This window comes from Nicotiana attenuata, unplaced genomic scaffold (assembly GCF_001879085.1).
Source record: "Nicotiana attenuata strain UT unplaced genomic scaffold, NIATTr2, whole genome shotgun sequence".
Lineage (NCBI taxonomy): Eukaryota > Viridiplantae > Streptophyta > Magnoliopsida > Solanales > Solanaceae > Nicotiana > Nicotiana attenuata.
The window spans coordinates 73,934-90,698 of NW_017670443.1; the positions used below are offsets into that span (position 1 = coordinate 73,934).

Here is a 16,765-nt window from a genome sequence, read left to right on the forward strand (position 1 = left end):
CTATCGTTTCGAGTGTTTGGATTATGAGGTATATCGTATGATTTCACCTGAGGTTGCAAGTATGGGTTATTACAGCTGGTTCGGGTTTATTCTGGGTATAGATGTGAGGTTCTGATATTGTGTATGATTTTGGAAAGTGCAATGTGGTTCTATGGTTTATGGTTTAAATGGACTGTGAGATTTCGGCTATATTGTGTTGTCGGACATATATGAGATAGGGTGACGGGAGATCACCCCGGGTATATGCTTGGTAAAGTTATTCAGCTGTTGGTTAGCTTCTAGGACAACTCTGGGTACGCTCGAGGACAAGCGTTGGTTTAAGTTGGGGAGGATGTGACGACCCGACCCGTCGTCCCATGTATTACAGCCCCGTTTTCCCCATTTATTGCTTCTTCATGTTTCATTATCAACAACGAGTGAGTTATAGTTGAATTGAATTGGTTTGGATAGGAAATGAGACACTTAGTCTCTTTAAGGAAGGCTTAAGTTGGAAAGGTCAACCGGACGTTGAATTATGAGTTAGAAGGCTCGGATGTGATTTCCGGTGATTCGGTTAGCTTCGGGGGATGATTTGTGACTTGGGAGTGCGATCGGAATTGATTTTGGAGGCCCGGTGTAGAATTAGGCTTGAATTGGCGAGGTTAGTATTTTGGCGAATTCCGGTGGATGGGTGAGAATTTGATCCAGGGGTCGGAATGGAATTCCGAGAGTTGCTGTAGCTTCGTTAAGTGATTTTGGATATGTGTGCAAATTTTCAGGTCATTCGGACATCGTTTGGTCGGGTTTCTGATCGAAAGTGTATTTCGGAAATTCTTGAAGAACTTAGGCTTGAATCCGATGTGAATTGATGATTTTAGTGTTGTTAGGTGTGTTTTGATGATTGGAGCAAGTTCGTATGATGTTTTAAGACATGTTGGTGCTTTTGGTTGAGGTCCCGGGGGCCTCGGGGTGATTTCGGATGGCTATCGGGATGAAATTCAAGTTGAGGAAATGGCAGATTTTGCTCTGGTATGTTCGCTTCTGCGGAAATGGACCGCATAAGCGGTTCCGCAGAAGCGTAATCTTGGTCGCAAAAGCGGTCTGGAGTGGAGTTGGGCAGTTCCGCAGAAGCGGAACACTTTTCGCTTAAGCGAGTCCGCAGAAGCGGACAGGCGGTCGCAGAAACGGGTTTGGCCAGGAGGTGAGCTTCCGCAGAAGCGGAAATTTGTGTCGCAGAAGCGGCCCTTGAGTTTTAATGAAATTCCGCATAAGCGGACAAAAACCGCAGAAGCGATTGCGCGAAAGCGGGCGTGGGGACCGCAGAAGCGGAAACCCCTGAAGCCAGTAGGAGTTTTATATTCATTTTGTTCCGCGAGGGTTATGTTATTTCCACCATTTTTAAGCGAGCTTGGGAGCTATTGGACGGAATTGAAGGGGGATTTCGACTAGGTGTGATTGGAGGTAAGTCCCTTGGCCTAAATACATGGAACTTTGATAGATTTANAGGGATTTCGCCGGTTCGAGGTGAGTAATACTTGTAAATGATATCCTGAGGGTTTGAAACCCCGGATTTGCACATCATAGTGCTGTATTATGGTGACTTGCACGCCAGGTATGAGCGTGGGGTAGAACACCGTTGGGGATTGTGACTTGGTCCATCCCGGTTGTTGATTTTACTGCGTAATTGACTGAAACCTACTTGATGCTATCGTGATTTGGGTTGATTGCCATGTTTTGGGCTTCGTGCCGATTATTTGAATCCTTTAGGGATTATTATCACTGTTTTCATGACACTTAGCATATTATATGATTTTAGTCCTGAGTTAAACCCTGTTTTGAAATATGCAGTCATATGGCTAAAGTTTAAAGACTTAAATTGCATTTTTCTGATGTTTTGAGTTAAAAGCTATTACTTGACATTGCCCGAGTGGCTCATTTGCATGTTCTGGACTGAGGATGGATCGGGCTGCACGCCGCAGCGATGCTATGATGATATTGCGCTTGGGCTGTAGGAGCCCCTCCGGAGTCTGAACCCCCACAGTGAGCGTGGGTACCCAAATGGATCGGGCTGCGCGCCGTAGCGGTCATATGCATTGCATTGCATTCATGCATTGGTTCCTGTTTGCAATACGTGTCATGACATTCAGCACTCTCATTTCATTGGCATTCATGCTACATCTTGCACTTTTACCAGACGCCCTGATGTTAATTGTTAGTGGAGTGCTGTGCCCAAGGGGCTGACTTATGTGCGAACTTGCACTATCTGATTAGGCATTCATTTGCTTGACTGTTGGAAAAGGATATTTTCAAAAGAGGTTTTTAAACTGAGCCAGATATTTTCTAAAGGATTTTTTTCACGGTTTTACTGTTTTCTCAAAGGGTTGTACTGTCCTATATAGCATGATGGAGTGCTCTTACGTGATTTCTTGTCTCTCAGTTATTATTTACTCTTATTACCACTGAGTTGGAAGTACTCACTTTACTCCATGCACCTCGCGTGCAGTTGCAGGTATCATTCACCCGGTAGCGGGTTATTAGCTGATTGAAGGTATTACTATTGTAGCTGAGTAAGGTGACCGCCAGCGTTCGCGGCACCGGACGTTGTCTTTAGCATTCCAGAATTTATTTTTGTATAATATTGGCCCTGTAGTTGTGTTCAGGTTTCTTTAGATGCTCGTGACTTGTGACACCCCGGTCGGGTTGTATTGGGTTGTAAATACTGGTTATTATTGTCGTTAAGCAGTATTTATCTATTCATTTATGTGTAAAAATTGTTAAAGAGACGATTTGGGTTAGTTGGCTGGCCTTGTCTTCACGAGAGGCGCCATCACGACCGGGTTTGGAACTTGGGTCGTGACAGTTAGGTCTCCATTAGTGTTGTTGTCCCGACCCTTGGTAGTTTTGTCTTTGATATCCTCCCTGTGAATTGTTAACATAGTTGCTTCTTCGTATTGCATTGGAGGATAGTCTTGTTGTTGGCTTTCTTGATGTTGATAGTTAGCATTTGACATTGGTTGTACTTCTTCCACAACATTCACTTTCTTTGTTTGGCTTTCCGGGAACATTTTTGTCAACACATTGACATTGGTAGCAAGCCCGGCAATCAATTGATCTCTTTCTTGATTTTCCTTGACCATGTTGGTCAAAGAAGAGGTACCATATGAGACTCCACCCACGGTGTCGCCCGAATGCCAAGCTTGGTTGTGTTCCGCCACCTTGTCGAGGATTTGAGTGACTCTTGCAAATATTTTGTCCATGAACGATCCATTAGCCGTATTGTTGGCTACGGATTAATTCATAGGATCCAGGTGTGTATAACTTCTCCAACAAAATATTTTCTGAAAACCCATGATTTGGTGATCTCACCAAATACTGCTTGAATCTAGCCCATGCTTCAATGTAGTTGTTCCCCTGGTAATTGCTTGAAGAAGAAAATTTTGTCCCGAAGTTCGTTCTTGCTTTGTGGGAACCATTTTCTAGGAAGACATGCACAAGTTCGGCCCAAGTGTGGATGGAGTTAGGAAGTAGATGGTGAATCCATTGCCTTGCCTCTCTGGCTAAAGAGTATTTGAACATCCTCAACCTTACGACATCATCCGAAACATGATTCTGCTTATGCATTTCACACACACCCAAAAAAATTTTGAGGTGTTAGGATTAGGCTATGTTCCACTTTGAAGGTAGCCGCGTCCACTCTAGGAAGGACAATGGTGTTTGTATCATCAACATACTCATTCTCATCCGCAAACACATTCCCCCGCTCGCCCATGCTTGCCTAGTGACACCAAACAAAACAAGCAAAGTGTGATGGAACAGAAAAAGATGTAAAGTAAAGCGCACACAAGTTAGTAATTTCAAAACCGTACTCCCGGGCAACAACGCCAAAATTTGATACGCCCAATTACACTTATATAAATTGTGTAAAGCAATCGATGTCAAATATAACCACCCAACTAGATTGGGGTCGAACCCTACAAAGAATAGGTTTGAAAAGGTTACTTGAATAGTGTGTCACTTGACAAAAGCCGTAATTCTACTCTGTTAGTTTGTAAAGAGTTTGGTAATTGTGAATTGTTAAGAGAAGCTATTTTGTTAAGAGAATTGATTAATTGGATTAAGAAACCAAGGTTGTGTCCCATTCTATGGAAATTAATGCTATCGGTGTTAATATGATATATTTCTAATGGGATGTCCTTTGATATGCAAATGGTTCCTAAATGACTACCCAATATTTTCCAATAGTTAGGTAATATTTCCTCTTTATGATTTTCCCAAATATAAAAGAGTTACAATTAAGAGCAACCAATTTATGCCAAGCAGAACTCACTTATTCCTAAGCGAATCTAGTAAACACGGTTTAAAGCCTTGAGTTCTTGCTATTCAATTCTACCAAATCCTAACCCACTTTTCCAAGTGAAAGATTAAGTAAATTGGCACTAGTTAATGTTTGCAACCATCAACATAAATGAAGCATAAGAAATGAATAGAAATTAACCATCCATTATATATATACTCAATGGTAAACACGCATTAATATTACACCTACTTAGGGTCCACAACCTTAGTATTTAAAGCTAGCTACTCATAGTAAAATACAAGAACAAAGAATTAAAGAAAGTCATAAAAGCTTACAATGAAGACAGTCTTGGAAGCTATCCAAAAAGCTCCAAAATAAGTGGTGTATTCAATACTCTCAATGTAGGACCTTTTTCAGACAAGATGTCCCACAAAAACCCTAGTTATTCTATTTATAATGGCCCAAATGTCACGAACGAAATGTGACAAAAATAGCCCTTCAAGTTAGTATGCGATCGCAGAATGGACCGCAAAAGTGATCCGCGGTCCACAAAATCGTTGCAACACCGCAGATCTGATCTTCAGCACTTCCAGATTTCCATCGCATATCAGTTACTGGGAATCGCATAATCATCACTTTGGATTACTGGGAATTTTTCTTGCATTTGTGCGGCAATTCTGTAGTCCGCACAATGGTTATGCGACTGCATATTTGACTCTTAAAACTGGGCTGGTCTGGTTGCTTCCGCGATAGAAATGCGGCTCGCACATCACTTCTGCGACTGCATCTGTCGCAAATCTGATTTCTTCATGGTTTTTGACATCTTTTTCATGTTCTTGGCTCTTCAAGTCCGGCTTCCTAAAAAACAACAAAATTAAATAAGAAATGACTCAAAATGCTTTAAAAGGTAAGCTAAAGTCAATGAAATTGGTATCAGAAATTGCGCATTTCCACGGCATATCAACACCCCGAGGGTCTATTGGAAACAACCTCTCTACATGCATTAGGTAGGGGTAAGGTCTGCGTACAGACTACCCTCCCCAGACCCCACCTGTTGGGAACATACTAGGTTTGTTGTTGTTGTTGTTGTTGCTGTTGCAACGGCACATCAACACCCCCAACTTAAACTCTTGCTTGTCCTCAAGCAACTAAAGAGCTACCATACTAGTGCCAATTTACTTTATCTTTCACTTGGAAAAGTGGGTTAGTGTTTGGTAGAATTGAATAGCAAGAACTCAAGGCTTTAAACCTTGTTAATAGAATCGCTTAGGAATAAGTGAGTTCTACTTGGCATGAATTGGTTGCTCTTAATTGAAACTCTTTTATATTTGGAAAAATCATAAAGAGGAAATACTGCATAACTATTAGGAAATAATGGTAGTCATTTAGGAACCATTTGCATATCAAAGGACCTCCCATTAGAAATATATAGTATTAAAACCGATAGCACTACACTCCATAGAAGGGGACACAACCTTGGTTTCTTAATCCAATTAATCAATTCTCTTACCAAAATAGCTTCTCTTAACAATTCACAATTACCAAACTCTTTCCAAACTAACGGAGTAGAATTACGGCTTTAGTCAAGTGACACACTATTCAAAGTAACATTTTCACACCTATTCCCTGTGGGATTCGATCCCAACCTAGTTGGGTTATTATATTTGACATCGACCGTCTTACACCATTTATATAAGTGTAATTTGAGCGTATCACTTATGCTTGAATTTTTTGCACCCACTTATATGCAACTTCCACTCATTGTGATTACTCAACTGCAGGGAATGAAGAAGGTTCAAAATGATCGTTTCTCAAGGAAAAAAGAATTCAAGGTTTTTAAACCCTATGCTGCACGGACTGTCCAAATGCTGCCGCACCCGTGTCGGATCCTTCAAAAATGCACTATTTTTGGAGGATCTGACACACACCAGGCGACATTTTCGGAGAGTCTGAGCAACATAAGTTAAACCACAGTAACAGAGCTGAAGACTTAAAGAATTTTCTTGATCTATGCCCTCATGATGAATGCGGAAGTAAACTTGGGAAAACCAGAATAACAATAATCCCTTTCTGTGGATCTATGCCCTCATGGCGAATGTGGAAGCCAAGTCGATATCTATATTACTCCTAGTGCCCGGTTCAAAGAAATTACGTCTTTTCAAATTCGAACGGAGTGCAGGACGAAGGAAGACCTTCAGAGTAGTGTAGGTTATGTTAGAGAAGAAAAAATAGCAAAACCGTCGAGGTTCACCCTGAAACAAAGTAGTAAAGGAAGAGGAATTCTCTTTATGAATCACAATAGAGGGATTAAAATGGAAGTTCCATGACCAAAGAAAGGAACTGAAATCTCGCTTGAAGAAATAAGATGACAAACTTGAGTTCCGATGATTCGGTGGTTCATCACTTGGGGAGGGTGGTTGATGGATTAGAAGGATGCAGGAGATTCAGGCAATCTGAATAGAGTGATTCCCCACAAGATTGTTCGCCAGAGAAGATGCCACACAACTGCATGTGGTATCAACAACGATTGAATATGGTGAAGCTTTATAGTTTACTCCGCTGCCGCAGATGGTGGATTTCTAAAAATAGCGGACATGGTAGGAAATCTTCTTTATGTGCGAGACGAGGCTAGATAATCCTGCCAGTGAAAGAAGGATGAGACATAACTTAGTTTTGCTGGAACGATATTTCGTTGATTTTTCTTTTTTCGGAAATAAAACAAAACTAAGAGAAGGGACTTGCTAAAAAAAAAGAGAAGAATAAAAAGATGTGTTTCCAGGAATGAATCAGCTTGATTATTCCCTCAAGTTATTGGGCTTTAAATAGTGATGTACCCATGTTCTAAAGTAGGAAGGAATACAAAGAATGTATAATTACAAACTAAGAATCATCATAATTGATCCATACAGGTTCTAACTTATAATGAATCTCCCTAATTGATGTTGCCCTTTACAATACCTGAAGGGAGTAAGTGAAGTATCGACACCATATTGTGGATGCCAGGATAGCGGAAATAGTGTGAAAATTTGGTCAATCAGCAAGTTACAAGGATACACTAGAGAAGGAATAGAAAAAAAATAACCCAAAGCATTAGTGAAACATAGTGGTGGAGGTGGGATCCAAGAGAAATGCATTACTATAAGCTCCTGCATTTTCCTTCTAAGAAAGTTCATGCAAAGAAGCCTATAGCTGAGGAGTAAACAGAGGGAAACCGGATATCTAATAAGGTATTTCACGATTGGTACTAGCATGCAATGAGCTGATGAGGCGTTTCTCATCACATTAAATGAAATTAACAGAAGAGCACCTGATATACAGGGGAAAAGAATTTATGTTCTCCACATGAATATTTTGTTCCCTGCTCCAGATATCATGACATTGAAGCAGGAACTTTGCCAAGACCTTTTCAACATGACAAATACCAATCATGGATAGGGATGAGCTGAAGAAAGGGGTTCACAGCATCAAACCTCGGTGTGCCAGTGCATTCCGAAAAATGTGCAAGTCTAAAAGGCTCCAAACATTTTCAGTGATCCCATGAGACAGCGCATAATAAGCTTGTTTAGCAGCTTCTTGATGTGCTTCCAGAAGTTTTGCATCAGTAAGAAGGTTGCTGAGAGCTTCAACAAGAATGTGGCCAGAAACCTGACAGCGCAAAGAAGTCTGACAAGGATCTCAAAGAGATAAGATAAAAATCAAATTCAAAGTAAACCCACAATAAACACTTCAATATGATATTGTCTGTGTTAATCTTCCACCCCCCCCCCCCCCCCCCAAACCATAGGTTCATCAGCGCCAATTAATATAAAATGTGCAGTTGGATTCTCTGTTTTAGTAAATATTTTGCTGTTACAAATAAAAAGCTACAGTATATATTTACATATCTCAAATTCATATGGAGTACTTCACTTCAATGTACTGTACTATGTAATAAATTCAGAATTTCAGCAAAAGACAATAAACCTAGATTCTTGAAGCTTTTGTCAATCAATGGAGGCTATTGACTTAAAGGTTGTTAATCATAAGAAGTCTTGCTAGTTTTAATTTCTTAATTCATTTTCTATTATTAAATAATTTATTGAATTCTTGCATTCCCGTATTCATAGACACGGATTTTTTTAAGGGAAAAGGTCCAAATTTGCCCCTCTATTATTGTATATTGTTTAAATGTGTCTCCTGTTATACTTTTCGTCCATTTCCGCCCTACCGTTAACAAACTTTTCAGATTTTCCCCTAACCCTAACGGTCCTACACTGTAGAAGCTGACCCCTCCAATTTTTTTCCTTGTCTGCTGCCAAGTCAGATGACACTATGTCATTCACCACATAATCAGTCAAGATATGGGGCGATTCACCTGATTCCCACTATTTCAATCTATACCCGACCTATTTCCCTCCAAATCTGTTCATTTTCCATTTTTACTTCTATTTTTATTTCATTTTCTTCCTCTTTTTCTTTACATCTCTTCTTCTTCATCAAAACACCATGTCATCTCCTTCACACCATTTTCATCAGAACAAGAAAATTAAACAAACAATCTAAGCCAAAATGAAACAACATGACAATAATTGAACTTTTAAATTTTGAATTAAATTCATGTGTTCGTTACTGCTGGGTCAGATTCAAGTAAGAGATTGGGAAGCCCATTACCGAAAATTTAAAGCCTCATCCTGGGTTGGGATTTTTTGCATATGAGGTTGAATTAAACTTTAAGGATTGATTTGGTAACTGTAGTAGGATTGAAATTTTTTAAAACCCAGTTGAAATTAGCATTAAATGTGATTCATCGGCTTCACCATTGTTGAACTTTAAGAGCTCCAGATTTGAAAATTTCTTTTGAAAGCTGTGTTCTAATATTGGTTGGCAGCAGTTTGAAAAATTTGTATTAATCATGTGAGAATCATTTCTTGAATTAAGGAAAGAAAGTAAAATTAAAAAAGAAAAAATGGTTAGAAAAATAAATGAAAGATTCTGAGGGAATGAAGGGTGCTGTGGGTGATGAGGACGACGCGTGTGGTGGTGTGGGGGAGAGGTCTAAGGCAGATTAAAGTACCTTCTTTTTCACTTGTTTGTTTCTACGACTTTGCAGCTTTTTATTTTTTTAATAAGACTTAGCAGCTGACATGGAAAACAATTGGAGGGGTCAGTTGCTACAGTGTAGGGCCGTTAGGGTTAGGGGAAAATCTGAAAAGTTTGTTAACGGTAGGGGCGGAAATGGACGAAAAGTATAACGGGGGATACATGTAAACAATATACTATAGTAGAGGGGCAAATCCAGACCTTTTCCCTTTTTTTAATAACTATAAATAGGATTTTTGCAACCAGAGTAGATTGCTCTAGCGGTGAGCACCCTCCACTTCCAACCAAGAGGTTGTGAATTCGAGTCACCCCAAGAGCAAGGTGAGGAGTTCTTGGAGGGAGGGATGCCGAGGGCCTATCGGAAACTGCCTCTCTACCCCAGGGTAGGGGTAAGGTCTGCGTACACACTACCCTCCCTAGACCCCACTGGTAGGATTATACTGGGTTGTTGTTGTTGTAGGATTTCTGCAACCATGCTCTTTCCCACTTCTCATTAATGGTTATATACTGTGTTGACTCTTCCTTTTCTCCCTAACAGGTTGGTCAAGCCACTTTCTCCAATTTAGTGTTTAACAGGAAGCCTACAAATGTTGACCTTGAAATTTGACTACATAGGTCTTGCACCATTTCAACCACCCCCTTCTTAATATATTCCTGCCATCCTTCCCTTCCAATGCAAAGCATGTAAAATACACCATGAATACAGTCCTGTAGAACTCTTGTGCAAATCAACTGAGTTATACTTGTAAAAGAAAAAAGGAACACAAATCAACTGAATTATATAGATCACAGTAAGCTTCCAGACCTGTAATACTGACAAAGGATTCAACCGTTGCATCTGTATTGCCATATAAGAAAAATGACCAATATAAGGACCTGACAATTAGGCCAAAAGAAAGAACCGATATAAATATACATTATGCACCAGATAAGAATCAAACTTGGAATTCTACTACAAAATTAACCAGGCATTCCAAAGATCAAAAGCTCTATTTAAAAGAAGGGAACCAAAATCGACCAGTCAAAACAGCACAGCCTGCTGCAGCAGCTTCTGAAATATTATGACCAGCTGAACCAGGTAGAAATGAACCTCCAATCACGGCTATTGGTGTTAGTCTGTATAACTTTTTCAATTCACCTACAGAGCAGAATGACAAGAAAATCAGTGACTTTGTTTCATTTAAATTTCTGTATTAACAGGCAAAAAAAGTATTTCATCAATTAAACACTGTAGCTAATCCTCTTTTTTATGAAGTTAAGACTGCACCTAATCTTCTAGCTTATGTGGACAAACACATAATATAAGGATAGATATAATGTAGATTGTGGTATGAGGGGATAGATTTTCTCTCTTTTTTATTTTGTTTGGGGTTAGATTTTCGACCTGCTCCTCATATGCAAGCTGGCTCTACTCTGTAAACTAAGCACAAGGAAAATGTGTGAGACTCGGAAATTGGAACTTTTAGCTATTTGTACCTTGTTGAATTATGTGGATCCATGTCATATAGAAGTTTAAGCAGGTGGCGAGAGACAAGATCATTAGTTGGTGAATACAACACACCTAATAGTTACATTAGACGCATTTTTACCCACAACTTGAAAAAAGCTTATCAACAAGTAACAAACTCCAAAACTGTTTCTGATTTCTAATGTAGTTATTCCCAGTTTGTTAGAGACCTACTAAAGAATTCAGAGAAAAAGCATGACGGAGACCATTCAACTACTTCACCTACAGAAAAACAATAGTGTCACTAACTTTTTGAATGGAAATGCGGATGGTTAAAACAAGTAGATCTAAAGAGAAAATCTCTTAGTCAGCTAGCTTAAAAAATATATTAAAGCAAAAAGAGGTCAACCTAATGTATCAACCACATATATGTTTGTTCCTGGCAGGAGCTTATCATGACGAGACCTTAATGCCACCCTTACTCCCTCTTTCTCCAGTTCCTGCATAAGTTGAAGAAGAATATCATAAACCTTGCCTTGATAGAGCAAGTAATATACAAGTTCCATATTCTAAGATAAAGGTCGATAACAGCGGCCGAGGCAGGATTTTTGCTGAGGGGTTCATAAAAGAAAAAGTTAAAAAATTTAAAAGAGACTATGGCCAGTGAGAAATGAACTAGTGACCTCACAAAGGTTTTGAACCCCCTTAACCACTGAGCTATGCTTTTGGGATGTGTCAGGGGGATTCAAAATATAATATGAGGTACAAAACAAATTTTGCAGTATATATACGGTATAATTTTCTGGCGAAGGGGGTTCGGGTGAACCCCTTGCGCCCCCCTAAATTCGCCCCTGGTCGATAAAGGTCTCTTTGACATCCAATCTGTTACGCGGCGCCTTCCTGAGATTCCTTGGAAGGGCGACGTAAGGCTAGGCAACTGATGTCAGTGCAGTTGCTGTCCGCCAACTGAGGTCCCCTCCATACGCTAGACGAGATTGTCAGTGCCGTACGGAAAAACCAATGTCAAGAGCAATTGAGAGAACAGAAATGAGAATTCAGAATAAAAGAAAGCTTGATTGCATTAATGAAAGCTATTACAGAAAAGCAACGCGGTGTCGAGGGGGAGAGACACCAGTACAGAGAATTGCTTGCTTGCTAGAAAGTTTTGATTGCTTGATCCCCCCTAATAATACTTAAAAAAAAATAATCCAAAGCTACAAAACTAGACTTGACTAAGCTAGAGAAACATAACGGAAGTACGTGAAATAAAACTACTCTATATTTACAATGAAAATGACTTAGTTTTCTATAAGGCAGCAGCGGGTCCGTTGTCAGCAGCAGTGTCTTTGGCATCACGGTCTGCGCGCGCGGCGTTGTCTGCGCGCACGACGTTGTTGGCTTCTGCCTGCGGCTTGGCGCTGGCGAGGGATATCGGTGGGGCGACAGAGGCACCTGCGCGCTTGTCACTTGGCGCGGCCAAGACCACGGGGCCGTCCGTGGCGCTAGGCATTGGGAGGCTTGCTAGGACGCCTCGGGGCGCGCCCAAGGGGTCATGGGGCATGGCTGGAAAGCCGCCCATGACATTCACATGAGGACATTTTTAATGGCAAGAAAGTGGTGCATGGTCATGGTTAATAACTTAATGATGCAGTCAAGTTTAAAGTTCAAGAGAGAGATACTAGAGCAATTTGAAGAGGACATAGATGGATCATCAATACAAATAAAAGCATTTATAATAGGCTAATGCACAGTAATCATACCAAAGCAATTAGTTCCCCATGCTGAGGATGCCGAGGCACAATGATGGTAATGATATCCGGATGTATTTGCTTTAGTGCTTTGTGTACATCCAACATGACTGCATATCAATTTTGTCATAATTTTGTTCAGCAGCACAAAGTAACTTACAGTCATATTCAAGGTCATTAGACCATGAAGTAGACTCTTCACTTCTTTTCTGCTCCATCCAAAGAGCAGAAATTTACTCCTCTCAGATTGGGAAAAACTTCCTTCCCTTTCCCTTTTCAATAAGACAAACACTTGATAACCATAAAAGAGAACATCCTCACATGTATCTTTTTAGAGAAGTGATAGAGAAGTAGAACAGAATTCTCTTCCTTTTTTTATAGATAAGTTAGAAGCAGAACAACATTCTTAAGTTAGATTCAAGAAGAAACAGAGAGCAGATCACCTTAAACTTTGTTAGCTGAAGCGGGAAATCAAGGTCAATCTGAACCAATAGAAATTTTTGACTTCAGCCGTAAATGCATGACAACAGACTTGGCACAGAAACAATCAACTGGGTAGGTATCGATACCCATACATACATCTAAGTTCCTGGCCCCCAATCAAAATAAACCATCTACCAGTAATCAATTTTCTTCTGATCACTAATGCTCCGTGAGTTTTCTCTTTACTCAGTCGTATACTCATGAAGTCATGAGTGATGAGTTTGAGGGCCCAGCCCCCATGCCTAGTTCCTCTAACTCCACCTTTCCCCACTTAACCTATCCAAGACGCCTTAGAGAAAATTGAAGGTAAGGGACTAAACCACAACACATTTTGTTCACACACGTGCCTAGATGAACTCAATCTCAGACTACTACCATGGTATAACAACATAGGATACTGGGGCTTTAAGACTCTCTCATCCAACTCCCTTTCCCTCAAGATTCTTTTTGTTCCTTCATCTTGTCTTTAATACATGGAAAATATTATACATCAAGAAATTTACCTTTTTCTTCACCCTTATGAATGGAAGATGCCATCCAAACCTTTCTGTTCATAAGCTGTACCTGCAACTCTTCCAGAGCTCTCTGATCCCCTTCAGCAGTTTCAATGTTTCCTACAGCTAAATCAGGAAAAAAAAGGAAGTGAGAAGTAGGGTACAACGCCTGCTCTCTGGTAAGCAGCGGTACATGTGAAAAATATTCCTGAACCTGAAAAAGAAAGAAGCCATACGTGTATTCCTAAGCCACTAAGAAGAAACAAATAATCACGGTAAACTAAAGGATATACAAAAAACGAGTTTATTATGAAGTGCTAGTAGCTCCAATGTACATGCAAGATAATAAGATCAGGTATTTTTAGTTTTGGCCATACCATACTTTAGGTCGCCACAAAAATTTATGATGAATGGTGGACACTGCAGCAGTTGAAAACGAATTGCCTGTGTAGTGCTCTGTGTAGAAATATAAATGCAGAAGCTTAAAGGTGAGGTTATGTAAAAGATGATCACAAAAACGTCAACGAAAAAACACGAGACATACCAGTGGAAGAATCAGCAAGAATTTAGAGAGCATCAATGATGTCAGAGGAATAATAAATGGTTGTGACCAACTGTCATAAGATTTTGCAGACATTCGAGCATTAAGCAATGCAAGTGCAATCTGAGTAGCATAACGGGAGTGTAAAAGTAGAGAAAGACATATTATACCAATATACAAGTGAGTAGAATCTGAAATACAAAAAAGAAAAAAAAGAAGAACAAAAATAATTGATGCTAACCCACTAAACTAGGCATCTGAACAATAAAATAGGTTAAATGATATAGTCCTCTCATGAAAAAATAAAATAAACTTCCATTACATCAGTTACCTCATAACAGAAAAATATAAAGATGATAAAAGACAAGCCTTAGCCAAGATACGAGAAACTAAAATAGCAGATCTCTAAGTTCAGCAGCATTCATAGAATAAGATGTATATTTACCCTTTTCTTTGCGGCACCTATAACGAGGTTTGGCCAGAGCTCACTTTCAATTAAAATGATTGCATTTGGCTTCCAATAACAAACGAAAGCATCAATGGCAGCAGGAGTGTCAATGGGAGAAAACTGGTACATTTGTGGAAAAAAAAAAAGAAAAAAAAAAAGAGACATGTCAGAGGCACTCCTTCTACCTTCTAGCCTTGGTAAGAAAGACACATAAAATGTAATTGATAGTTTGCTACTATAAGTGCTTCAGTCTTGTCCATGGAACTAGGAATCTCAGGAGTGAGATTCAGAAGAAACACGTGTACAGAAAAAGAAATGCCAGAACATCATAAGAATGTTGCAAACGAACAGGGTCATTCTTCCAGTATGGCTCCGAAGAAAGGGGAAGGGTGAAAAAAATCACAGCAATAGAAAAGATCCTAGGGTCCACGAAAAATGATAATTTAAATGTGGAGGGTGAAAAAAAATAACATGAGGGGAGGAAGAAGAGCTTGTGTCTACACAGCATGATAATTGATTCTTCAAAAAAAATTAGGCTTGCAAATATTCAAAAATGTGGAATAGCAGTGCCTTGTCAGACAACTCAACTTAGTGATGTCAAGAAACGAAGCATAATACAGTCTTAAGGAAACAGCATAACAAATACCTGATAAATGACATTATTTGGAAGCTGGTGCTTTATCACCTCACTGTAAGAAAGCAAAGAATCAGATACTTAATATTCTATTTTTTCAGCAAAACAGAAAGTAGCAAAAATTTTGTGTGCAATTTTACACAAAGCTGGTTTTTTATTACCTCACTGTGGGAAAGCAAAAAGTAGAATAGACATACTGAATTTTCTCTTCAATGGAAAATGAAAAAAGAGGTGGAAGAATGTCTCTCATTCTGATGATGCAGTTTCTTACTTTCGTACAAATTAAAATTTAAAACTATAGGAAGTGAGCAAATTCCCAACACTAGTAGTACGTAAAAAGACCTTGAATTTATTTATCATGGAAATACTGAAACACAACGGAACTCGAGAAATTCCTTTTCTCCTTTGAACCCTAGACTCCTTATATTGTCTCTGTAGATCACATCTTCTGTTCAGCAATAACTATAGTGATGAAAGAAGATACAGAATGAATTCACATCTACAAACTCTTCCAGCAATGAATGAAAAACAAGTTAAAATAGGTTATGACTTAAGATACACCTCTTAGCTGTTCTATTGTGCAACACCGGACTCCCCGTAATAGCTTCACCTTCTGACTCTTGTCCAAACTTTTATATCAAGTACTTCTACATTTTCAAATATTTTTGGTTTCAGGTGCATGCTTTCATATATTTTCTTTTCAATACAATATATATAAGTCATAATGATAATACATGAGCTTTTTTTATTCTCTGGAATACAGACCGATAGCATCCAAAACGGTATTGAATCAAAAGCAATCATCTCGTGTAATGTGCACCACAATTAAAATCAACCCCGTAGATTTAAATGCTTAAAAATAAACAAATACAAGACCCTAAAGAAGATGTCCATCCCCCACACTGCTTGGTCTTTCTATCCATAAGAGTTTTCTAATCTTGGATCAGCAAAAAACATAAACTTTTGATATCAATCCAGAGATTTTTAATGTTTATTTTTCTCGATATTTTTTCCTGAGATTCTCGGGACACATATTATCCGTACAGGGCCAGATATACAACTTGCATAAATCAAAGAACTTAACCTCCCTAAACCTCCCCAAATCACAGGACCATCCTTTTCATATATCTCCATTTTATTTTAGAAAAAAAAAACTAAACGAACTTACATCCGTAAATTATAGAAAATCATTGTCAGGTGAAAAGACTAACAAAACCAATTTTCTATTAGTGGAAAATATTGCAAGAAATTTGATAGGAAATAACAAAGCAACAAACTGCAACTATCAAAATAAAATAACATTTGAACTTGGAATTCAAATTAGAGACTCACAATGCTGATGTGGTGGTAGTCGTCATTAAGACAGTTACATCAGGCCTCCTCTCTATGCAGCATTTAATCACTGGAATTGCACACATTCCTTCACCTAATTTCGCATTACAACAAACAATAATAACAATTTTAAATTAGGGAGTAAAAAAGAAAAAGAAAAAGAAACAACAAAAATAACAAATGAACCAAAAAATTGAGCAGAGTAGCTGGAAAAATGAAAAGAGAAAAATAGGCCAACATACTTCTCAATAGATTCCACGGATACATATTCTATAAATTACTA

The 16,765-nt window shown here is 39.0% G+C and overlaps 1 protein-coding gene across 5 annotated transcripts in view; it reads right to left on the reverse strand.

Moving 5' to 3' along the window:
• LOC109239476 (probable 3-deoxy-D-manno-octulosonic acid transferase, mitochondrial) overlaps positions 1–16,765 on the reverse strand; it is a 30,471-nt gene that overhangs the window by 12,868 nt on the left and 838 nt on the right. For 2 of the 5 annotated variants that reach the window (XM_019406045.1, XM_019406047.1), the window contains exons 2-12: positions 16,483–16,576; positions 15,163–15,205; positions 14,514–14,636; positions 14,072–14,191; positions 13,905–13,983; positions 13,537–13,653; positions 12,563–12,660; positions 11,212–11,302; positions 10,374–10,493; positions 10,161–10,231; positions 7,747–7,939 (exon numbers count right to left, since the gene is read on the reverse strand). In XM_019406045.1, coding sequence (XP_019261590.1) covers positions 7,747–7,939; positions 10,161–10,231; positions 10,374–10,493; positions 11,212–11,302; positions 12,563–12,660; positions 13,537–13,653; positions 13,905–13,983; positions 14,072–14,191; positions 14,514–14,636; positions 15,163–15,205; positions 16,483–16,576 — 1,149 coding nt within the window. Of the gene's footprint in view, positions 1–4,459; positions 5,135–7,746; positions 7,940–10,160; positions 10,232–10,373; positions 10,494–11,211; positions 11,303–12,562; positions 12,661–13,536; positions 13,654–13,904; positions 13,984–14,071; positions 14,192–14,513; positions 14,637–15,162; positions 15,206–16,482; positions 16,577–16,765 lie in introns of those variants that run through there. The other 3 variants (XM_019406049.1, XM_019406048.1, XM_019406046.1) reach the window with 3 other exon arrangements.